Source organism: Microtus ochrogaster, chromosome 1, assembly GCF_000317375.1.
Source record: "Microtus ochrogaster isolate Prairie Vole_2 chromosome 1, MicOch1.0, whole genome shotgun sequence".
Classification (NCBI taxonomy): domain Eukaryota; kingdom Metazoa; phylum Chordata; class Mammalia; order Rodentia; family Cricetidae; genus Microtus; species Microtus ochrogaster.
In genome coordinates, this window is record NC_022009.1 from 64,437,886 (window position 1) to 64,455,135 (window position 17,250).

At 44.7% G+C, this 17,250-nt stretch overlaps 1 protein-coding gene across 12 annotated transcripts in view; it reads right to left on the reverse strand.

Annotated features, from left to right (window-relative positions):
* Positions 1 to 1,906: 1,906 nt before the first annotated feature.
* The window catches only part of Pex5l (peroxisomal biogenesis factor 5 like), a 204,642-nt gene continuing 189,298 nt past the window's right edge, over positions 1,907 to 17,250 (reverse strand). For all 12 annotated transcript variants that reach the window (XM_005343778.2, XM_026782184.1, XM_026782169.1 and 9 more), the window contains 7 exons: positions 10,837 to 10,953; positions 8,575 to 8,718; positions 7,572 to 7,642; positions 6,359 to 6,556; positions 5,092 to 5,257; positions 4,541 to 4,698; positions 1,907 to 3,147 (listed from right to left, as the gene is read on the reverse strand). In XM_005343778.2, coding sequence (XP_005343835.1) covers positions 2,943 to 3,147; positions 4,541 to 4,698; positions 5,092 to 5,257; positions 6,359 to 6,556; positions 7,572 to 7,642; positions 8,575 to 8,718; positions 10,837 to 10,953 — 1,059 coding nt within the window. In that variant the 3' untranslated portion in view covers positions 1,907 to 2,942. The remainder of the gene's footprint in view (positions 3,148 to 4,540; positions 4,699 to 5,091; positions 5,258 to 6,358; positions 6,557 to 7,571; positions 7,643 to 8,574; positions 8,719 to 10,836; positions 10,954 to 17,250) is intronic.

The window sequence follows — 17,250 nt, forward strand, 5'->3', positions numbered from 1 at the left end:
TCCCCAGTGCCTCAAAAGAATGCCCTAGTCCTTTGAACAGAAAGAGAAAAGGCAATTTCTTGCCGTGAAAATCCTGCAACAGTTCTGCATTTTGAAAGCAGATGACGAAAAGATGCAGACACCATGAGGAAGACACGAAAGCCTCACTCCTTAATGTCTGCTATGGCTCTATTTATACAATGTCTTATCTTTTAGTTAGTGGTTTTTACTCACTATCATTAGGATAGCATTGGACATCGCAACTCCCTTAGGCACTAATTTTGATCTTCCTGATAGGTGGTTGCCTGTGAAAATCTTAATTGTGATGGATAGAACTAAGGAAGTGGAGAAAGTCCCATCAGATGTCCTACAAAATGCTACATAATGATGAAGTGGAAAACTGTCAGCTGTCCCCTAAAATAACTCCCTGGACTTTGAAGCTACTTGGTATTGCAGTTAAATAAACTTGGGCCACAGTATGTGATACCATTTAGCAACAGTCAAATGAAATAAAACTTCCCGCCATTGTACTAGGCGGGCTGAGCCTGAGCTCCTGTGGGAAGTGGCGACTGGCCTGAGGGTGTAGTGGTCTTTTTCCTGGCACGATCAGGGGCTGCTGCTGAGGGCCTGGGAGAGCAGTGTGAACAGAACGACCAGGAAGGTTGCTTTGAACCCTTCATTTACCGGCTTGGAAAGGTCTCTGAGGGACCCAAACCAGGTGGCCGGTAGGTGACATTTGGAGTGAGGAAGAAGGCAGGAATGGTCACGACACTATCAGCAATGTTCAAGCAGGTAATGCCAAGGTCTCATCTGGCCCAAAGAGGTCTTCGCAGTCTGTTTTTAACATTCTAGAGCAGAGGCTCTCAACCTTCCTAATGCTGTGACCCTTTAATATAGTTCCTCATGTTGTGGTGACTCCCCCCACCATAAAATTATTTTTGTTGTTACTTTGTAACTGTAAATTTGCTACTTTTATGAATTATAATGTGAATATTTTTGGAGATACAAGTTTGCCACAGGGGCCACGACCTAGGAGTTGAGAACCACTGGTCCAGAAAAATCTGCTCTTCAGAATACATCTGAGGTTTGCTTTGCTGCACAGACTAATAGAAAGCATGGGCCAGAGACGGAGAGATGGCTCAGCTATTAAAGGCTAGCAGGAGTTGTTGCTGTGCCCTGGAGTGGATGTCTTAATGCCTGTGTCCTCCTGCGGAACTGGGGCCACAGCTCCATCTTAGGGAACACTGACAATGAAGAGCAAAGCCTGACACCTACAGTGCTCTCATCAGCTTGCCCTTAGAAGACAGAAAGCTCGGGTGACAGATAAACCTCAAGGACTTGCAGTCACCTGTGAACGTCATGTCTTTCACAATCCAGGGACTCCCTGGTGACGAGTGGTTTCAGTCAGCCTCTGGGCACATTTTCAATCAGGAGTAGGTAATTTCACAGTCACTTAATCTGCTCTGACCCAAATGTGGTTTCTGGTACCTACAAGTGTTAGTGGAGAGAGTTATTAGCAAGCAAAGGGCATGAAAAAGTTGGGACCAGGCTGCTTTTAGGATTCTGAAGGTGGGAAGGCACAAGGCGACAGAGACTAGGGTGGCTTACTAGAATTAGAGCTGAGCATAATGGTGTTCTGGTTAGTGTTTTGCCAACATTTTTCTAATTCTTTTTAAATAACCACCAAGCCTGAACATCTGCAGTAATCTGAAGATGTATTTGGAAGGTTAACAGCTAAGCAAGACGTCCCTGCCAGTGGTGGAGGCCTGGTTCTTGCCGAGTGTTTAAATTAGAGCCCAAGGGGCACCTCCTTCAGAGGAGAACTCTGCTACTCAGCATAGCTCGGCCACAAACGTGACCTTCTGTCCCTCACAGCTTGAGGAGGTGGACAGTGTGGGCTATCATGGAACTGAGGAAACATGTCAACTTTAGGAAAAATGTATTTATCACGCTTAAGAAATACCATTTGAAACAGGGAGAGTTTAAACAGAGTGCCATTGTGCCGGGCAGTTAGAAAGCCGGAAAACGGGTATGAAAACATGTTAACACACACTCACTAGAAATCGCAAAAGGTCGACCTTCCTTCTGCAGGGAGAATGCAGAGGCACAATTTTGCTTCCCACTGAGATCCAGAGTCCCAGAAAGCAAGCAAAGAAAACTGGGTTTAACATATTTACATCCTATGCCAAGGGGCCTTCAAAACCCTGCGCTAAGAAAAAACTCCTCTCAGAATTTTTTATTTGGTCCATTGAGCTAACAAATCTGTCTCAAATCCTCCAGCCCCCGCCCCCCCCCTCCCCAAGTTAGAAGCTGGAGCAACAAACCGGAAGCTCAGTGAGGCATAAATAAGATATTAAAGTGCTTATGTACAATCCTAGACAGGATTTCATTGGGAACAGCAAAACGTTTAGTGCAAAAACTGCTTTTGCCAGCAGAGTTCTCTCTCTCTAACAAAGGCTTATAGTAAAAGTTAAAACGGGAGGAGGGGGAAGCGACGCCTGCCTTTAGTCAGGTTGTATGTGTGCATGCGCCAATGGCCCGGACTATATGTTCAGTCTCATGAAAGGCGAAGACAGCCTGAGTTCACTGACTGCAAACTGTCTTGCCAGGTCCCATGAACAGGCTCCTCAGGTGTGTCCCCACATGACTGGGGACAGGATAACTCAAAGTCCACTGGTAACTTGGAAGAGTGTACACAGTTACCTTATCTTTCTTTGTCATGAGAAGCTTGGTTCTTCTCTTGAACCCAACCTTGACTTTGTGCTTTTGGGTCTGAACAGAGGCCAGGTATTGTCTGTAGTAATCAGTTAGTTCTCTTGGGCAAAATGACCACGGCCTTTTGACTCTCTGCTTTATCCTTTAAAAAAAAAATCTTTTTTTTTTTGAAATTCATAACAAAATAGTTTTGTCCCTTTTTAGTATAATACCAGATGAGGGATTATTCTGTATTTCTTTCTTTTCCTTTAAGGATCCAAGTTGAAAGCTCTCAGGAGGACATCCAAGTCACCAAGGTTGGCTGCCTGGAAGAGTTCTGGCTGGTCCATCAGTGACAGTGCAATTCTAAGGGCAGCCCAGATGTTCCCCGAGATGGCAGGGTGAGGGACTTGCTGCTGGTTCCTGCTCTTTCTTTGCAAACTGAGGGCCGTGAGAAAATTGCTGACCGCTTCTCTAAAAAGGGAGAAAGGCACAGCTTAAGATCCAGTGAACGCAGAGTCAGCACACTAAAATAAACAGAGTTGCTTCCCTGCCACGCCCTAGGTCTCTTCTCCAGGGTGAGGGGGCTCCCAGGGATGGCTTTCAGGTTCTCTAGTTACTCTCTTGTGAACAATTATTGTTAAATAGAGTGGGCCAGACAGGGAGGAGGAAAGTCTGTTTTACTTTGGAAGCAGAAAAGAGGGAGGCTACTTTGATGCATTTCCTCTGCTCAGGGATCCACCTGGAGATGTTATCTGTGTGCAGATGTGATCTTTGTCTTTAAGGGAAGAAAATGGCCCTCCTTAAAAGCAAGGTGGTCTAGGCTTGCCTGGTAGTGACTGAAATAAGGAGCTAAGCTTCTTAGACTGGCTGGCCTTCCCTCCCAGGTGTTTAGCCTTAGGCAAATTTCTTTGCGTAGCTTCTGTCTCTAAGTGAATAATAGGGATAGGGAATAATAATAGGGATAGCAGGAGGCATTTTAGGATTTGGCTGTAAAGTACCCTGGAGTCAATTCATGTAAAAGCTCTTATGGTTGAGATCAATAGTTCTCCCATGTGGTCTGGGGAGCCTGGGGCTTGTGCAGGCAAATGATTTTCATTAGGAAACTGAGAGGCTGGTGACCTTTTTCACTTTCCCCTCCTCAGCTGCTCACCTGCCTACCTACTACTGCCTGGGGACACACGTGAGGCAGCCCAACAGACAGAATACAAAGGCAGAAAGAAACTGGCTCTAGGGAGCAAGATAGTACAGGAATTCTCCAACACGCTCGGCTACTCTTCTTTCCTGGTACAGTTTGGTTTTGGAAAGTGGTTATTTTCTTGTAAAGCATGTCATTCCTATTGCTATGCAATGTTCTATTACTTTCCAGTGAAGCTCTTAAAGTGCTTTAATTTCTGACACCACAAGTATTGATAGACAAAGCTCACATTAGCTCAAGGCTTTGGTATTTTCAGCATTTGTAGGAAGTACAAAGACATCCTGAGAACGGGCATGGGGGTGGGGACAGCTGAGCTCCTGGCTCTTCAGTGGCTTTGCAGCTTTTTGGGCTCATAACTGTACTAGGACATTTCAAACAATAAGCTCCCATTTAATTTTGTCCTCCTTAACTTTATTGTGTTTTAAACAATAGAGCCACCATATTTTTTTTCCCCTAACTAATTCTATCTGATGGTGTAGAAGAACTGTATTCTTGGCTTGGCTTTGCCCAACAAGGCTCTGAGCCTCCCAAAGTCCCTCTGGCTTTCTCCCTCTCCAAGATTCTTTTTTCCTTAAATGGAAAAATTAAATGTTGGACTATTAATAGTTCATACAGACTTACATGGGTGTTAGCCCCCAAGTAACTTGTCTGAACCCAGGCATACTTCACCTGTAGGCACCCAGGTTGATGCAGCTGATCCCCAGGTTGTATCTGGACCGGATGAAGCCAGGCTGGATCTCCAGGGCTCTCGTGTAGGCCTCCACAGCTTCCTCACTGCGGTCTCCATTAGCCAGGGTTGCCCCAAGACGGTTCCACAAGGAGTAATCCTTATGACAAAGACAGGAGTTACTTAATACCCAGGAGCACCTGGAGTGCTCCCACCTCTGTGCTTTACAGCCAAAGCAAGATGGCTGAGGGCTTAGTCAGGGCTCATGAACAGGGTCTGTACGGAGGTGAATTATTAAAATTTCCCCCTGGTTCACTGGGTGAAAAGGACTGTCATTCCTTGAAGAGCTGCGGTCATCGGATGTCTTGTATTTCACACTTTCATTTCAGACATTTTGGCATGGACAGCAGCAATGGTCTGTCATCTGTCCTTGAACTCACCAGAGGCAGAGATAAAATGAAGAAGGAATGCACCAAGGATCACCCCTGAAAGTTTGTTTGCTACAACCCCGCCCCCCATCCCCAGGGTGTTTTGTTGTGCTGGGATTCCTTACCTCTGGTCGAACAGTTAAGGCAGCATTAAATGCATCAATTGCTCTGTTGAACTCCCCGCTCAGGTGGAAGAGAACCCCAAGACCTGTCTGCAGGTCCGGGTCTATCATGTCACCATTTTGGTGGGCAGCTTCCAGGTAGAGTTCCTTCACTCCTTCCAGAACAGAGCTAGGAAGGAAGAATCTGATTCAGTGTCCAGCACCTTGGATCACCTGGAGCCAGAACTACAGGTGGTTGGGTGGTGTTTGGTATGGCTGCTGGGAACTGAACTTGGGTCCTTTGGAAGAGAACCATGCATGGTCTCTTAACTGCTAAGCCACTCCTCTTGCCCCATATTGAAAAGTTTTCCTTAAAAATAGTTCAGGGTCTAGAGCAACAGCTCAGTATCTACGAGCACTTATCACTCTTGTGGAAGACCTGGGTTTGATTCCCAGCCCCCACATGTGGCTAACAATGGCCTGTAACTCCAGTTCTGGGGATCAACACCCTCTTTTGGTCTCTGCAGGTACCAGGCATGCATAGGGTACACATAATCTACATTCAGGCAAAATGCCCATATGCATAAAATTAAAAATTAATTGATATATATATTTTAGCTTCATGAGAGGATGACTAATACTGGATTATAAACACAATACAGCCAATCATCAGTCATCACAAACATACAACAAGGCACATATGCAAGCCATGTCACATAAGGTCCTCATGGGAGAACTCCTTTGACCCCGTGTTCCGTCCTTGAAGCTGAACTGACCAATGAGATTCAACTCAGATTTCCTCCAACAAGGGACTTAAGTGTATTCAACCCCAGTTCTCAGGGTATTGGCATTAATTCCAAAGCACCTGAATTTGAAATATGGGTAAATGTCTATAAATAGCCACAAAGCAGGTCATTGTGTCTAAAGGACAGCTTCTGAGTTTAGATATGTATACCCTAAAAATCCAGTCTGTGGTACTGTAGGGAGGTGGTAGAACCTTTGGAAAGTGGAGGCCTGATGGAAGAAAGTCAGGTCATGGAAGCAAGGCAGGAAGGAGATATGGGGAATCTTGCTATCCCCCCACTTTCCTAGCCACCATGAGGTGAACTACCTCCTTGACCACATGCCTTTACTTTGATGTATGTCCCATAATAGTTCTTAAAACACTAGGCTAATTGACCATCGTCCAACCCTTTAAAAATGCCAGCTCAAAGGAACCTTTCCTCTTTATAAATTGCTGACCCCAGGTATTTTGTCATAGTAATAGGATTCGACATAGAATGAGGACAACCTGTCAACTGGGGACTTAGACATCCGCCGAGTGAGGCCTGGAGAGCTCTTCTTGTTCTTTACAAGGTATTTGTACTTTGGGTTCTGCCTAATCCAGTTCTTCAGAGCCTCGCAGGCATCCTGCTGATGACCGGTGTTAGTGTAGCTCACAGCCAAAGCCATCAGGGCTTTCAAGTTGTTGGGCTGCAACTCCAGGCACCTCGAGAGAAGACAAAACAGATCAATTATGCAGCCTTGAAGCCCTTATTAATTAAAAATTGCAGAAGTCTAATTATGTCAAGTCACTGAAAAGTACTTTATTTCTCCAAATGAGAACCCAGATCAAAAAGTGTGGTTTTTAAAGAGGCTAAAGCATCCTCATGACAGATGGATTTGTAACTTTTTGTTTTAAAGATGCTTATTTTATCTTATGTGAGTGTTTTGCCTGCATGTATATCTATGTACCACGTTTGAGCCTGGTACACAGGGAGGTCAGGAGAGGGGCTGGATCCCCTGGAAATGGAGTTTACAAATGGTTGTGAACTGTAGCACCTGCACTACGGGATGGTACATGAGCAGGGAACGCACACAGAGACACAAGGACACGTGTCTCTTGATACAAGAATGCCAAGAATGCCCACTTTATTGTGCTCAGGGGCAGCTTATATAGGGTTCTGGTCATGCCCCAGCTCTCAGTCTCTTTCAGCTGCAGACCCATCAGAACCCATTCCCCTGCCATCAGGGTCTCAGTAATTTGAATGCATTCTTTCCTGAAGAAAACTTCTGGAGTTGTGAAAGGCTAGAGCATTGGAGTCTATTGAGCGCTGAGTCTGACTTCAGATTGCTTTTTTTTTTTTTTTTCGAAACAGGGTTTCTCCATAGCTTTTTGGTTCCTGTCCTGGAACTAGCTCTTGTAGACCAGGCTGGCCTCGAACTCACAGAGATCCGCCTGCCTCTGCCTCCCAAGTGCTGGGATTAAAGGCGTGCGCCACCACCGCCCAGCCGTCAGATTGCTTTTAACACAGACTTTCTTTGGTTTTAGAAACGAGAATTGATTTGTAGACTGAGAAGCTTTATGGTTTGGGAAATTATCCCATCAGAGCTATGTGTGAGTGGAACACGGCATTCCAGCACAGGCCTTGGACAAATGCTTCCCTCTCCTCTTGGAGGAAGAGCCTGGAGCTTAAGTTCTGTGAGTCCCCCAGTCCCACAATTTTGCACTTAGCTTCATCTACCTCTGGAGGGCGACAATGGCTGCTTGTTCATTTTCATTCTCTGCCTGGGTTATACCAAGAAACTGCCATGCCTACGAAAACAAAACAAAACAAAATGAAACAAAACGAAACGCCAACCAAACAAACAAAAACCCAGACCAACACAAGAAACAAACACACACACACACACACACACACACACACGCACGCACGCACGCACGCGCACGCGCACGCGCACACGCACACACACACACAAAACAGACTGTTAACAATGCAAAACGAAGCAGACTGCTTGCCATTTTAGTTAGCTGGGCTGTGATGCCCTGTGGGGAGCAAGCTTAATGATAGGGATGTGGCCTAGAGGGAGGACCCGCCACACACTCCCGCTCTACTCTGAGCTGCCTTTCCTTGCTTTGTTTACTCATCTCTGCAGATACACCATGAAGCTGTCCTCGTAACTATAGCGCATTTCCCCAGTTCTTCATTTTGTGCCAGGCAGGACTCAGTGCGGTTTTGAGAACCCAGTAAATGGTCTATAAGTGCGGTTTTGAGAACCCAGTAAATGTTCTATAAACGTTGGCTGAGTAAACCCAAGGTAAGATATGATGTGACTTGAGACCCAGACAAAAGTCATATTCCTCCATAAAAACCACGGGCAAACCTCATGTTCCTCTTAGATTTATTTGGATACATGGTCGCTGTATGTAAACCAGGCTGGCTCTGCCTGCCTCTGCTCCTCCCTGCAGTGTTGAGATTAAAGGTATGCACCACCATGCCTGGCTCAGGTTGGCTACTTTTGTTTGTGTTTCCTGCCCTCAGTTTTCATCTTTGGAGACTCTGGAGCTCGAAGATTAGAAAGTTGTTAGAAAGTGGGTGATGGGCAGCTTCCTAACAAGAGCAGCCTGGACCAGGGGACCTGCTTTGTAAACCTTGGTGAAGGTGCACCCTGCAGCACCCTGTCTCATTCCGATGTCTTAGCACACTCAGGCACTTTCCCAGTGTGACAGAGGAAGGGGAATCCCACCTCAGCGTCCCCAGGGTCCTGAAGAATTGCTGCTTCCATGAACAGGATGGTGACAGGCAGGTCCCCTTCCTTCAGCCTCTTTAAGCCTTCTTCAAATGCTCCAGGCCAGTCCTTGAAGGGATTCTCGGTGTGAAAGTAATAGCCCTGTGACACAAAGAGGCCACAAAGTGACATGTCACTGTCTTCCTCATCCTTACACCCAGCCCATCTCTGGACAACTTACTGCCTCAGTGGGCAATACAGGTGCCCCTACTGAAAACACATCTTTTTAAAAGTATAGATATTTTTCTCTTGTAAGTATTTAACACAAAATATGCAAGCACTCATCTAGAATTTTCTATGAATATTCAACTTAGAGAGAAGGCTCTCACACAGTCTTTAACCTATACCCTACTTAGTTTTGGATTGTGGTTATCTTATGTCACTAAAATTATTTATGTAGATGTGCTAAATTTATTCGCTCAATCCTTATTGAATGCCATTTTGGTTATTTAAAAAGTCAGAGTAATAGGGTGGCTCATTCCTGGAATTCTTAACAATGAAGGCTCAGGCAGGAGGATCACCCTGAGTTTGAGGTCAGCCTGGGCTACAAAATAAACCAGTGTCTCAAAACTTCTCTCTCTCTCTCTCTCTCTCTCTCTCTCTCTCTCTCTCTCTCCCTCTCCCTCTCCCTCCCTCCCTTTCTTCCTTTCTTTTGTTTTTTTGAGACAGGATTTCTCTGTAGTTTTGGAGCCTGTCCTGGAACTAGACCAGGCTTATAGACCAGGCTGGCCTCGAATTCACAGAGATCTACCTGCCTTTACTTCCAGAGTGCTGGGATTAAAGGCGTGTGCCACCACTGCCTAGCTTATTTATTTACTTTTAAAAATAAAACTACAGTGAAAACTCCAGGCTTCAGGATTGTTTTGCACTTACTTCTTATCTTATGCTAGACTTCGAGAAGGGACACATTAGACAAAGACCACAGACAATGTTTTAGACCATATGGATGCAGCTGGTCTGCTCTGGGGCTAAACTACCTCCTGTAATATTTGAGAATATTATTTGTAGCTGGCTCCCTGGCACAAAGGTTCAGAAAATCCTTTTGCTTTGACGGATACAAACACACCTAGTTATGAAGTTACTATGGTCTAGATAGAACGGGGGTGGAGGCTTTCATTTCCCATGGGTGCGTAGACAGGTGAGGCACTGTGTCAACAGCCGAGGGTCTGCTGGCACATACCGCCATGACCTGAGTCAGGCCTCAGCTGTGTGGGGGACAGCCTGGGGTCTGGTGATCTCCCTGCCTTACCCAGACCGGATATTCACTTTGTAGGAAAGGCAGTTACTTAAAAAAATAATTAAGTTTTAAGATTACTCGACCTCTTGAGGGACAGAGACCACTGAGAGGAAGAGAGAGACATTTGAATGGCTATGGAAGTCCCCTACACCATACTGACCATCACATCCTCCACCTACTGCAGAGTACATGCTACATAGGATTTGCTGCACTGAGCAAAATATCCTGAAAATTACTCAGGACTGAATACTATTGAGACTTATTCCAGATCTCTAAACCATGAGGTAAACTTTTATCCATAAACGTGTGTATATGTACATGTGTCTGTAGATATACATATGTGTACATGGATGTGATTTTTTTTTTCTGTTGAAGAAAGATCCATTTCTCTGTCTTTCAGGATACTTGTAGTAATTCTAGAGTCTTCCTCTCACTAAGTGATTTTAAAGGCAGAGATCTCAAAGCCGCTGGGACTTAATGGGCAATCTGGCTAGTGGTTCACTGCACTTTCGTGTTTTCCGGGGCTCTTCACAGTAGAGTATCATTGCATAACCCTTTGGGCTTGACCTGGTTGTGTGAAGAGTGTTTTTTGTTTTTTTGTTTTTGTTTTTGTTTTTTGTTTTTCCCACTGAGAGTCTTTTCTGACAGTGTGGTAACTCCAGGAGATGCAGCCTAAAGTCTCGGAATCACCTCCTAGGTTTTATACGACCAGGACCGGTGACTGGTGATGAGCCCTTGCCGATTTGGGGTAGGTAGGTTACAAACTGTGGGGCAGTAATAAACAGGGACATTTCATTTCAGGCCAGCTACCCTCACACATCAGAGCTACCTGTTTTCCATCGATTACAGTTTCTTCTAGGTCAGATTGACATCAAACTGCCTTTCATTCTTAGATTTTTCACAAATACTTACGGACTGGTCCAGAACATGGGATCTGATGAGTATGAAGACACTCACCAGCATGTGAGGGCAGTCTGATTTACCTTCTCACTGGCGGACACGGTTACTTGGTTCTGGGCTTCTTGGTTCTCCGATATCCAGTTCCTCCGGGCCATTTCTTCCCACTCTGCTTGCATCTTATCCCAGAACTCTGTATCTGACTAAGAGACAGGAGAAACCAAGAGGGTACATGAAAATCACACTGTGTTTGCCTGGTTTGTTCTTAGAGATACATTTGACTCATAGATAAAATAGGAGAAGGAGGAGGATTTCAGTAGGTGACACCCAGCAGCAGGTGGATCCTCTGCAGGGCACCCCATTTGTCAACGTGGATCAGCCTTGACTTTTCATTTTTTTGAAACAGGGTCTCATGTGCTCTGGACTGGCCATAACTCTCTGTGTAACTGAGGATGACTTTGAAGTTTTGATCCTCCTGTTTCCAACTCCTAAGTGCTGGGATTACAGGTGTGCAGTACATTGGGTTTGTGCAGGGCTTGGGATCAAACCCAAGGTTTTGCACATTCTAGACAAGTGCTCTACCAACTGAACCACATCCCCAGCCCCAGCTAGGATTTTCTCCAGCAGAAAAATAGCCACTAACATCATCTATCCCAATGAATCAGCTAAACATACACCACAGTTGTTGCTGAGTTTATGAGGGAGTCATCAGCAAATACATCCACAGCAAGTTGAAGATACCATAAACAGACATTAATGAATGTGACCTACTGAACACTGTAGCAGACATTTTAAGAAGGGATCCCTGGACCTGAGTTGCTCTTAGAATACAAAGAATTAGAGCAGCAGTCTTTGGCTGGCTGGGCAGGGACCTGGGCACAAACAAGGAGAATTGACTTTATCCTACGCTAAGTACCATGCCAGGAGGAAAGTGAGCATGAGTTATTGCCCCAGTGAGGGAGCCATAAGATTTCAATCCTGCTTGGCATCCAAGCCTACGGTGTCAAGCTTTGCTTTCTGGTACTAAGAAGGGGGCTCATGCTTGGCTCTGCATCTTCATCTTTTCTATATGTCAGGCAGGGTGACTGATGTCAATATATACTTTTAACTTTCCTATTCATATCCTGTCGGGGAAGCCTGGTCGTTTACCCTCTTGCTTCATGAAAGGCAGTGTGGGCTCCCAAGGCAGAACTCTCTGTGAGAGATGCCCTGGATGGCTTCAATGTTATTAAACAGGAAGAGAGTTCTTTAGGTGGCCGGAGCAAGGAGAAATGAGTGTATCTCTCAAAGGACTTAGGGGCCAGTCAAAAATACTGTAGGTATTCTCAGGAGTAGGAAAGATGGAAGGGTTGTGGATTCTGGCTTGTAGGACACTGGTGTATACCTCCTGCCAATTTCCTGGCACACTGACTTCACCTCAGAATCAGGAGTAAGGGAACAGAGAGATACGCTGGCTGGAACCCCGATTCCCACTGGCAGGAAAACAGAACTAAACTTCTGAAGATCACTTTGGGCCCAGTGGCTGTTAGCTGTGGGAAGATCCTGGTCCCTAGCGCTACATTAGCCACTGAGACTTTGTGCCCAGCTCTGCCACTCTCCAGGTACTTGGGAGTCATTTGTTCTCTTTGGACCAAACAGGAGAAGCAGCTGAGGTGTCCTGTGGAGCTGAGGTTCAGGCTCTTCACCTGCACATCTCAAACCATTCTAGAACCTAGAATCTGGTGACCTGCTGAACCACCATCAAGTTGACTGAGGGTAACTTTTTACCCTGCTGGCAGCCTGGCACGAGAACTCATCCTCAAAGTTGCCTGAATGGTCATCACAACCCTATTTATTTTGGACCCAAATATTTAGGGAATAAGGGTCAGCAAATGTGATTACTCCAAGTTACTGTATCTCTGTGAGTTCTGGAACATGCTTTCCCACCATAGAACTGTGGTCTGCCTGGCAGAGACCTTCCCTCACGGAGGAAGCAGGTGGGCTGACAGCATGTCTGAGATGCTAGAAATGAAGTGAATGACCATCAGGTATAGAGGCTAAGTGGGGGATGAAACAAAAATTTCTTTTTATTGTGTCTTCCTGGTAGACACCAACAAGAATCTCACATAACAGCCACTGAGACTTTGTGCCTTCGTAACACGAGGCAGTACACTGGTACGTCACCAGTGGACAGAGGGGTCAGTGGAGTGCAGGGGTTCTTCTTCAAACTTTCTATTTTCTGTGGTAAGTTTTGCTCTTATAACTATTCAGTAAAGTAAAACAACAAAACTCCCACATAAACTGGTTTCCCTTCAAGTTCCTTTAGCCTTATTATGATCAAATACTGAGAAGTCTGGAGGGAAGATGAGGGGGCTGTTTTCTTTACGGCTTCTCAAAGACGCGGGTTCAATCCGTTGGCAGTGGAAAAGCAGAGCCTGCTAAGGGACTCTTACAATGCTTTGCTGATTGGCATCACCCACCCCATCCAGCATTTGAGAGGCCAGAGTCTTCACAATGTTAGGAAGCCAGACACTGGAGAGTCCTTCAGGTTTGAAGCATTGTATAATCTGAATGGTAGAGAGAGGGCTTTCATATGCCTTTGCCTGGGTCACCTTTCCTACGTTCCACACCAGAGGAACCAGAACCATAGGAAACAGAACTTAGGTGAGGTGGGGCTGCTGGGCTCCCGTTAATGAGATTCAGCAGGATTTACTGTTTCCACTTAAAGTAAGTCACAGCCAACTAATTAGCAGCAGAGCACAGTTTTCACTTAATTACAGAATACTTTTAGCTCCATCAATTTCCACTCAGTCTCAGAGCCCAGACTTTATTGCAATAGCTGCAATTAACGCAGCTCCCTACCCCGTTTTTAATAAAGTCGAGGAAAACCTCCAACGTATTTGAATTCTAAGCATTTTAGACACGACCAAGGGATTTTATTATTTACTGATGACTTCCTTAGCTCTTCTGGGCTTTCAGTAGACTATTTTTTCCAGAATTGATGTGTAACAAGTTAATCTGCTTATACTAAGTAGTGGTTTGAAGGAGACTGGCCCCCATTGGCTCCTATTCGTGGTTCCCAATTGAAAGAGTTAGGAGGTGTGGTCTTGTTGGAGGAGGTGTGTCACTGTGGGGGGGGGTGGAGTGGGGGTGTAGGGGTGGGCGCTTTGAGGTTTCAAAAAGCCCATCTCATTCCCAGCTAGCGCTCTCTGCCTCATGCTTGTGGATCAAGATGTGAGCTCTCAGCTCCCTCTCAGGTGCCATGCTCCTTGCCATGGTGGTCACGGACTCTCACCCTCTGAAACTTTAAGCTCCAAATAAACTCTTCTATAAGTTGTCTTGGTCATGGCGTCTAGCACCATGAACAACATTTGAAAAGCTATTAAGGCACACTAGAAGTAAATTATTGTTGGGAACTTCCAATGATATCACCAGAACCAGCATTGCCTTCCGACAGACATAGGGTCAACTCCTTACTCCATGTGTGACTGTCTGCCAAGTGCTTTCGGCTCTCTGGATGTCATCTTCCTTATTCTTGAAATGAAGATAACAATAGAAAATCGGGTTATTTGTTCTGATTACTAAATGAGAATGATGTCAGTCTACATGACTAGCCTGCCCCCAAGGGCCCTGTCTCGAAAGAGGGGACAGAAAGATTGTAAGAGACAGAAGTTGGAGAGGACTGGAGTGAAACAATGCCTTCTAAACATAATAGGGCTGCTTCATTCGTGAACTCGCGACAACTGTGGCTGACTCACATGGTCAAGCCACTCAGCCTTTCAGCACGATGGAGGCAGAGGCTCACCAGCCTAGCTCCTAACTGAGGAATGGTGAAGAGCTCATGGCTTCTGGGGCTTTGAGAGTCAGTGTTCTCTAAGGGTGTGACCCCTTGTAGGTAGACCATGCTCCAGTGAATGGCCCCAACTAATCAGTGTATCAGCAGCATGAACTAGTGGGAAAGGATTGATGAGTTATAGGGTGGAAAGGAGGTGGATAGGATCCAAAACCATTATATGAACATATGAAATTCTAAGCATAACTTAAATATTATATTAAAAAGTTGGTGTTCTCATTGTTATTTTAGGTCACTGAGAAAATCAGTGTGATAATTTTTTTTACAACCTCAGAGTTCAAATATCTATGATATATGTTGTTTGGTGTCTTAATTTCCTATAAAAACCCTATTCCTCTTCTAGACACTTCTTTCCATTTAAATCTTTGTTTTCCATCTAATTATTCAAAGCCTAAGAGCAAGGTTAAGGCAATTACGGCAGAATGGGCTGCTGAGTAGCAATTAAAGCCACGTTTAGGAGCGGCATCATAAACACCGAATGGTGTTGTGTAACTTTCTCCAGGGTTGCCGGGTGCAGGCTGCAGGAAAATGCCTGCAGATCAGTGTGCCAGCAGCGGTACCTTTATGGGATGAGATTAGAAGGAATTTACCCCATAATCTTTTCTTGTACTTTCCAAAATTTTCCAATTATTTTTATTGCTAGTAAACCTTTTATTTCAATGTTTTTTTTTAAAAGAAAGCTTAATTGTTTCAATTATGTTCCATAATAATGTCTTCTTCAATGGCCTCATAGTGTGCCGGTCTCTTTCTCTGTTTGATGTGTGTGTGTGCAGGGCTTGTGTGTACATGTGTGTGCATGTAGGGGCAGAGACTGATTGATGTCCAGTGTCTTCCTCAGTTGCTCTCAACTGTATTTTGGGGGATAGAGTTTCTTACTTGCTTACAATGTTGGTTGGCCAGGGAGTCCGAAGTGTCCTCCTGCCTCTGCCTCCATAGACCTTGGAATATAGGCATGTGACATCCAGCTTTTCCACTGTTCTGAGGACCTGAACTAAGGTTCTCTTGCTTGCCTGGCAGGCATTTTACTGACTGAGCCATTTCCCTAGCCCCGGGAGCATTTTCATGCCTCTGAATTCCTTCTGTGTAGGCATCCTATGTTGACGGTTTGCAAGAAGACAGATGTGTACTGTGCATGTGTGTGTGCGTGTGTGCATGCTGACATGTATGAATATATGTGGCAAGTGTGCATATATGTGTGTATGTATGGGCTCACGGTTTTTGGAATATGGCTTGGAAAATGCTTAAATTGGTACCTAGAATGTGGAGGTGGAAATGAAAATAAATCTTTGAACGTTTCTGAGGAAACTAATCATTTGATAATACTTAGCTTTTCAACAGTAACTAGTTATTTAAAGTAGCCTTTATAAATACATATAATTATGTATGCAGAATGGACAAAGCCCATAAAAAGACAATAGTGTACTGACATTTCTCAGCAGCTTCTTGCCTTTTTTCCCCCCAGCATTTTTGATTTTCCTTATTGTTGTTTTTAATATAATATTTAAAGTAACTCCAGTGGGAGAAGAGTTCTAATAAAGGAACTCTTCTCGTAACCAAAAAATTGTAACTCTGTGGTTGCCAGGGCCTGCAAAGATAGCACCACAGAGACATTGCTTCCCTTCAGGAATGGGGACCAAGAAGGGCAGTTCTGAAGTTAGACCAGGTTAGTCTTAGGTGTGAAACTTTACAGTAGGTAGTTGACCCTGAACAAGTGGATGACTCTGTCTGTGTGGCTAGTGCTGTCAAGTGGAGAAACAGTCATCCCATGGGGCATTTGTGAGCAGCCAGGGAAATGACGAACTTCATTGGACTGCAGTATGAAGCTGGGCTCAGAGGAGGCGCTAGGGCTCCAGCACAGCCACCTTCCAACCTTCAGGGAGAAGCCAACATCTCCTCACTGCTCTGTTGTAAGAGAATGGCCATCAGAGGGACCACTTGTTTGGAAGGATTATAAAGAATACAGACTTTCTATATTTAACACGATTTTAGGTGCCACCTTTTGTAGGATATTTTTGCTTATTCTTTTTGAAGTTTTAACAACTAGTATTAAAAAGTGTATGATACTGGACTAAAACCAAACTCATATGTCAGAAGAATAGAAAAGAAGGCTCAGATGTAAGTCTAGGCAACATGAGTTATGACAAAAAAAAACCCATACATTTGGAGAAAAGGCAGTATCTTTAGCAAATGGCATTGGAGGATCTGGATTTTTACTTGCAGAAAATGCAGCTGAACCTTACTTCTCACCCCGAGCAAATTCAACTCCAAAGCATTAAGAACTTGTGTAAGAGACTCTGGAACTGCCAGAGGATAAAGCAGGGAATGTGTTTTAACTTATAAGTACAAGGACATATTTTCTTTTTTAAAGATTTTTTTAAGTGCATGGGTTTTGTCTGCATGTAAGTCTGTGCACCATGTGTGTGCAGTACCCACAGAAACCAGAAGAGGGCGTGAGATACCTGGAATTGCAATTATGGATGGTTGTGAATTATCATGTGGGTAAACAGGACCCCTGGGTCTTCTGCAAGAGTAATAAGAGTTCTTAACTGTGAAGCCATTCCTCCAGCTCCAAGGCAACTATTTTCTGAATAGAATTCTCATGGTGCAAGAAGTCAGGCCAATTATCATACAACAAAAGTATATGCTCTACTATATTCATAGCAGCATT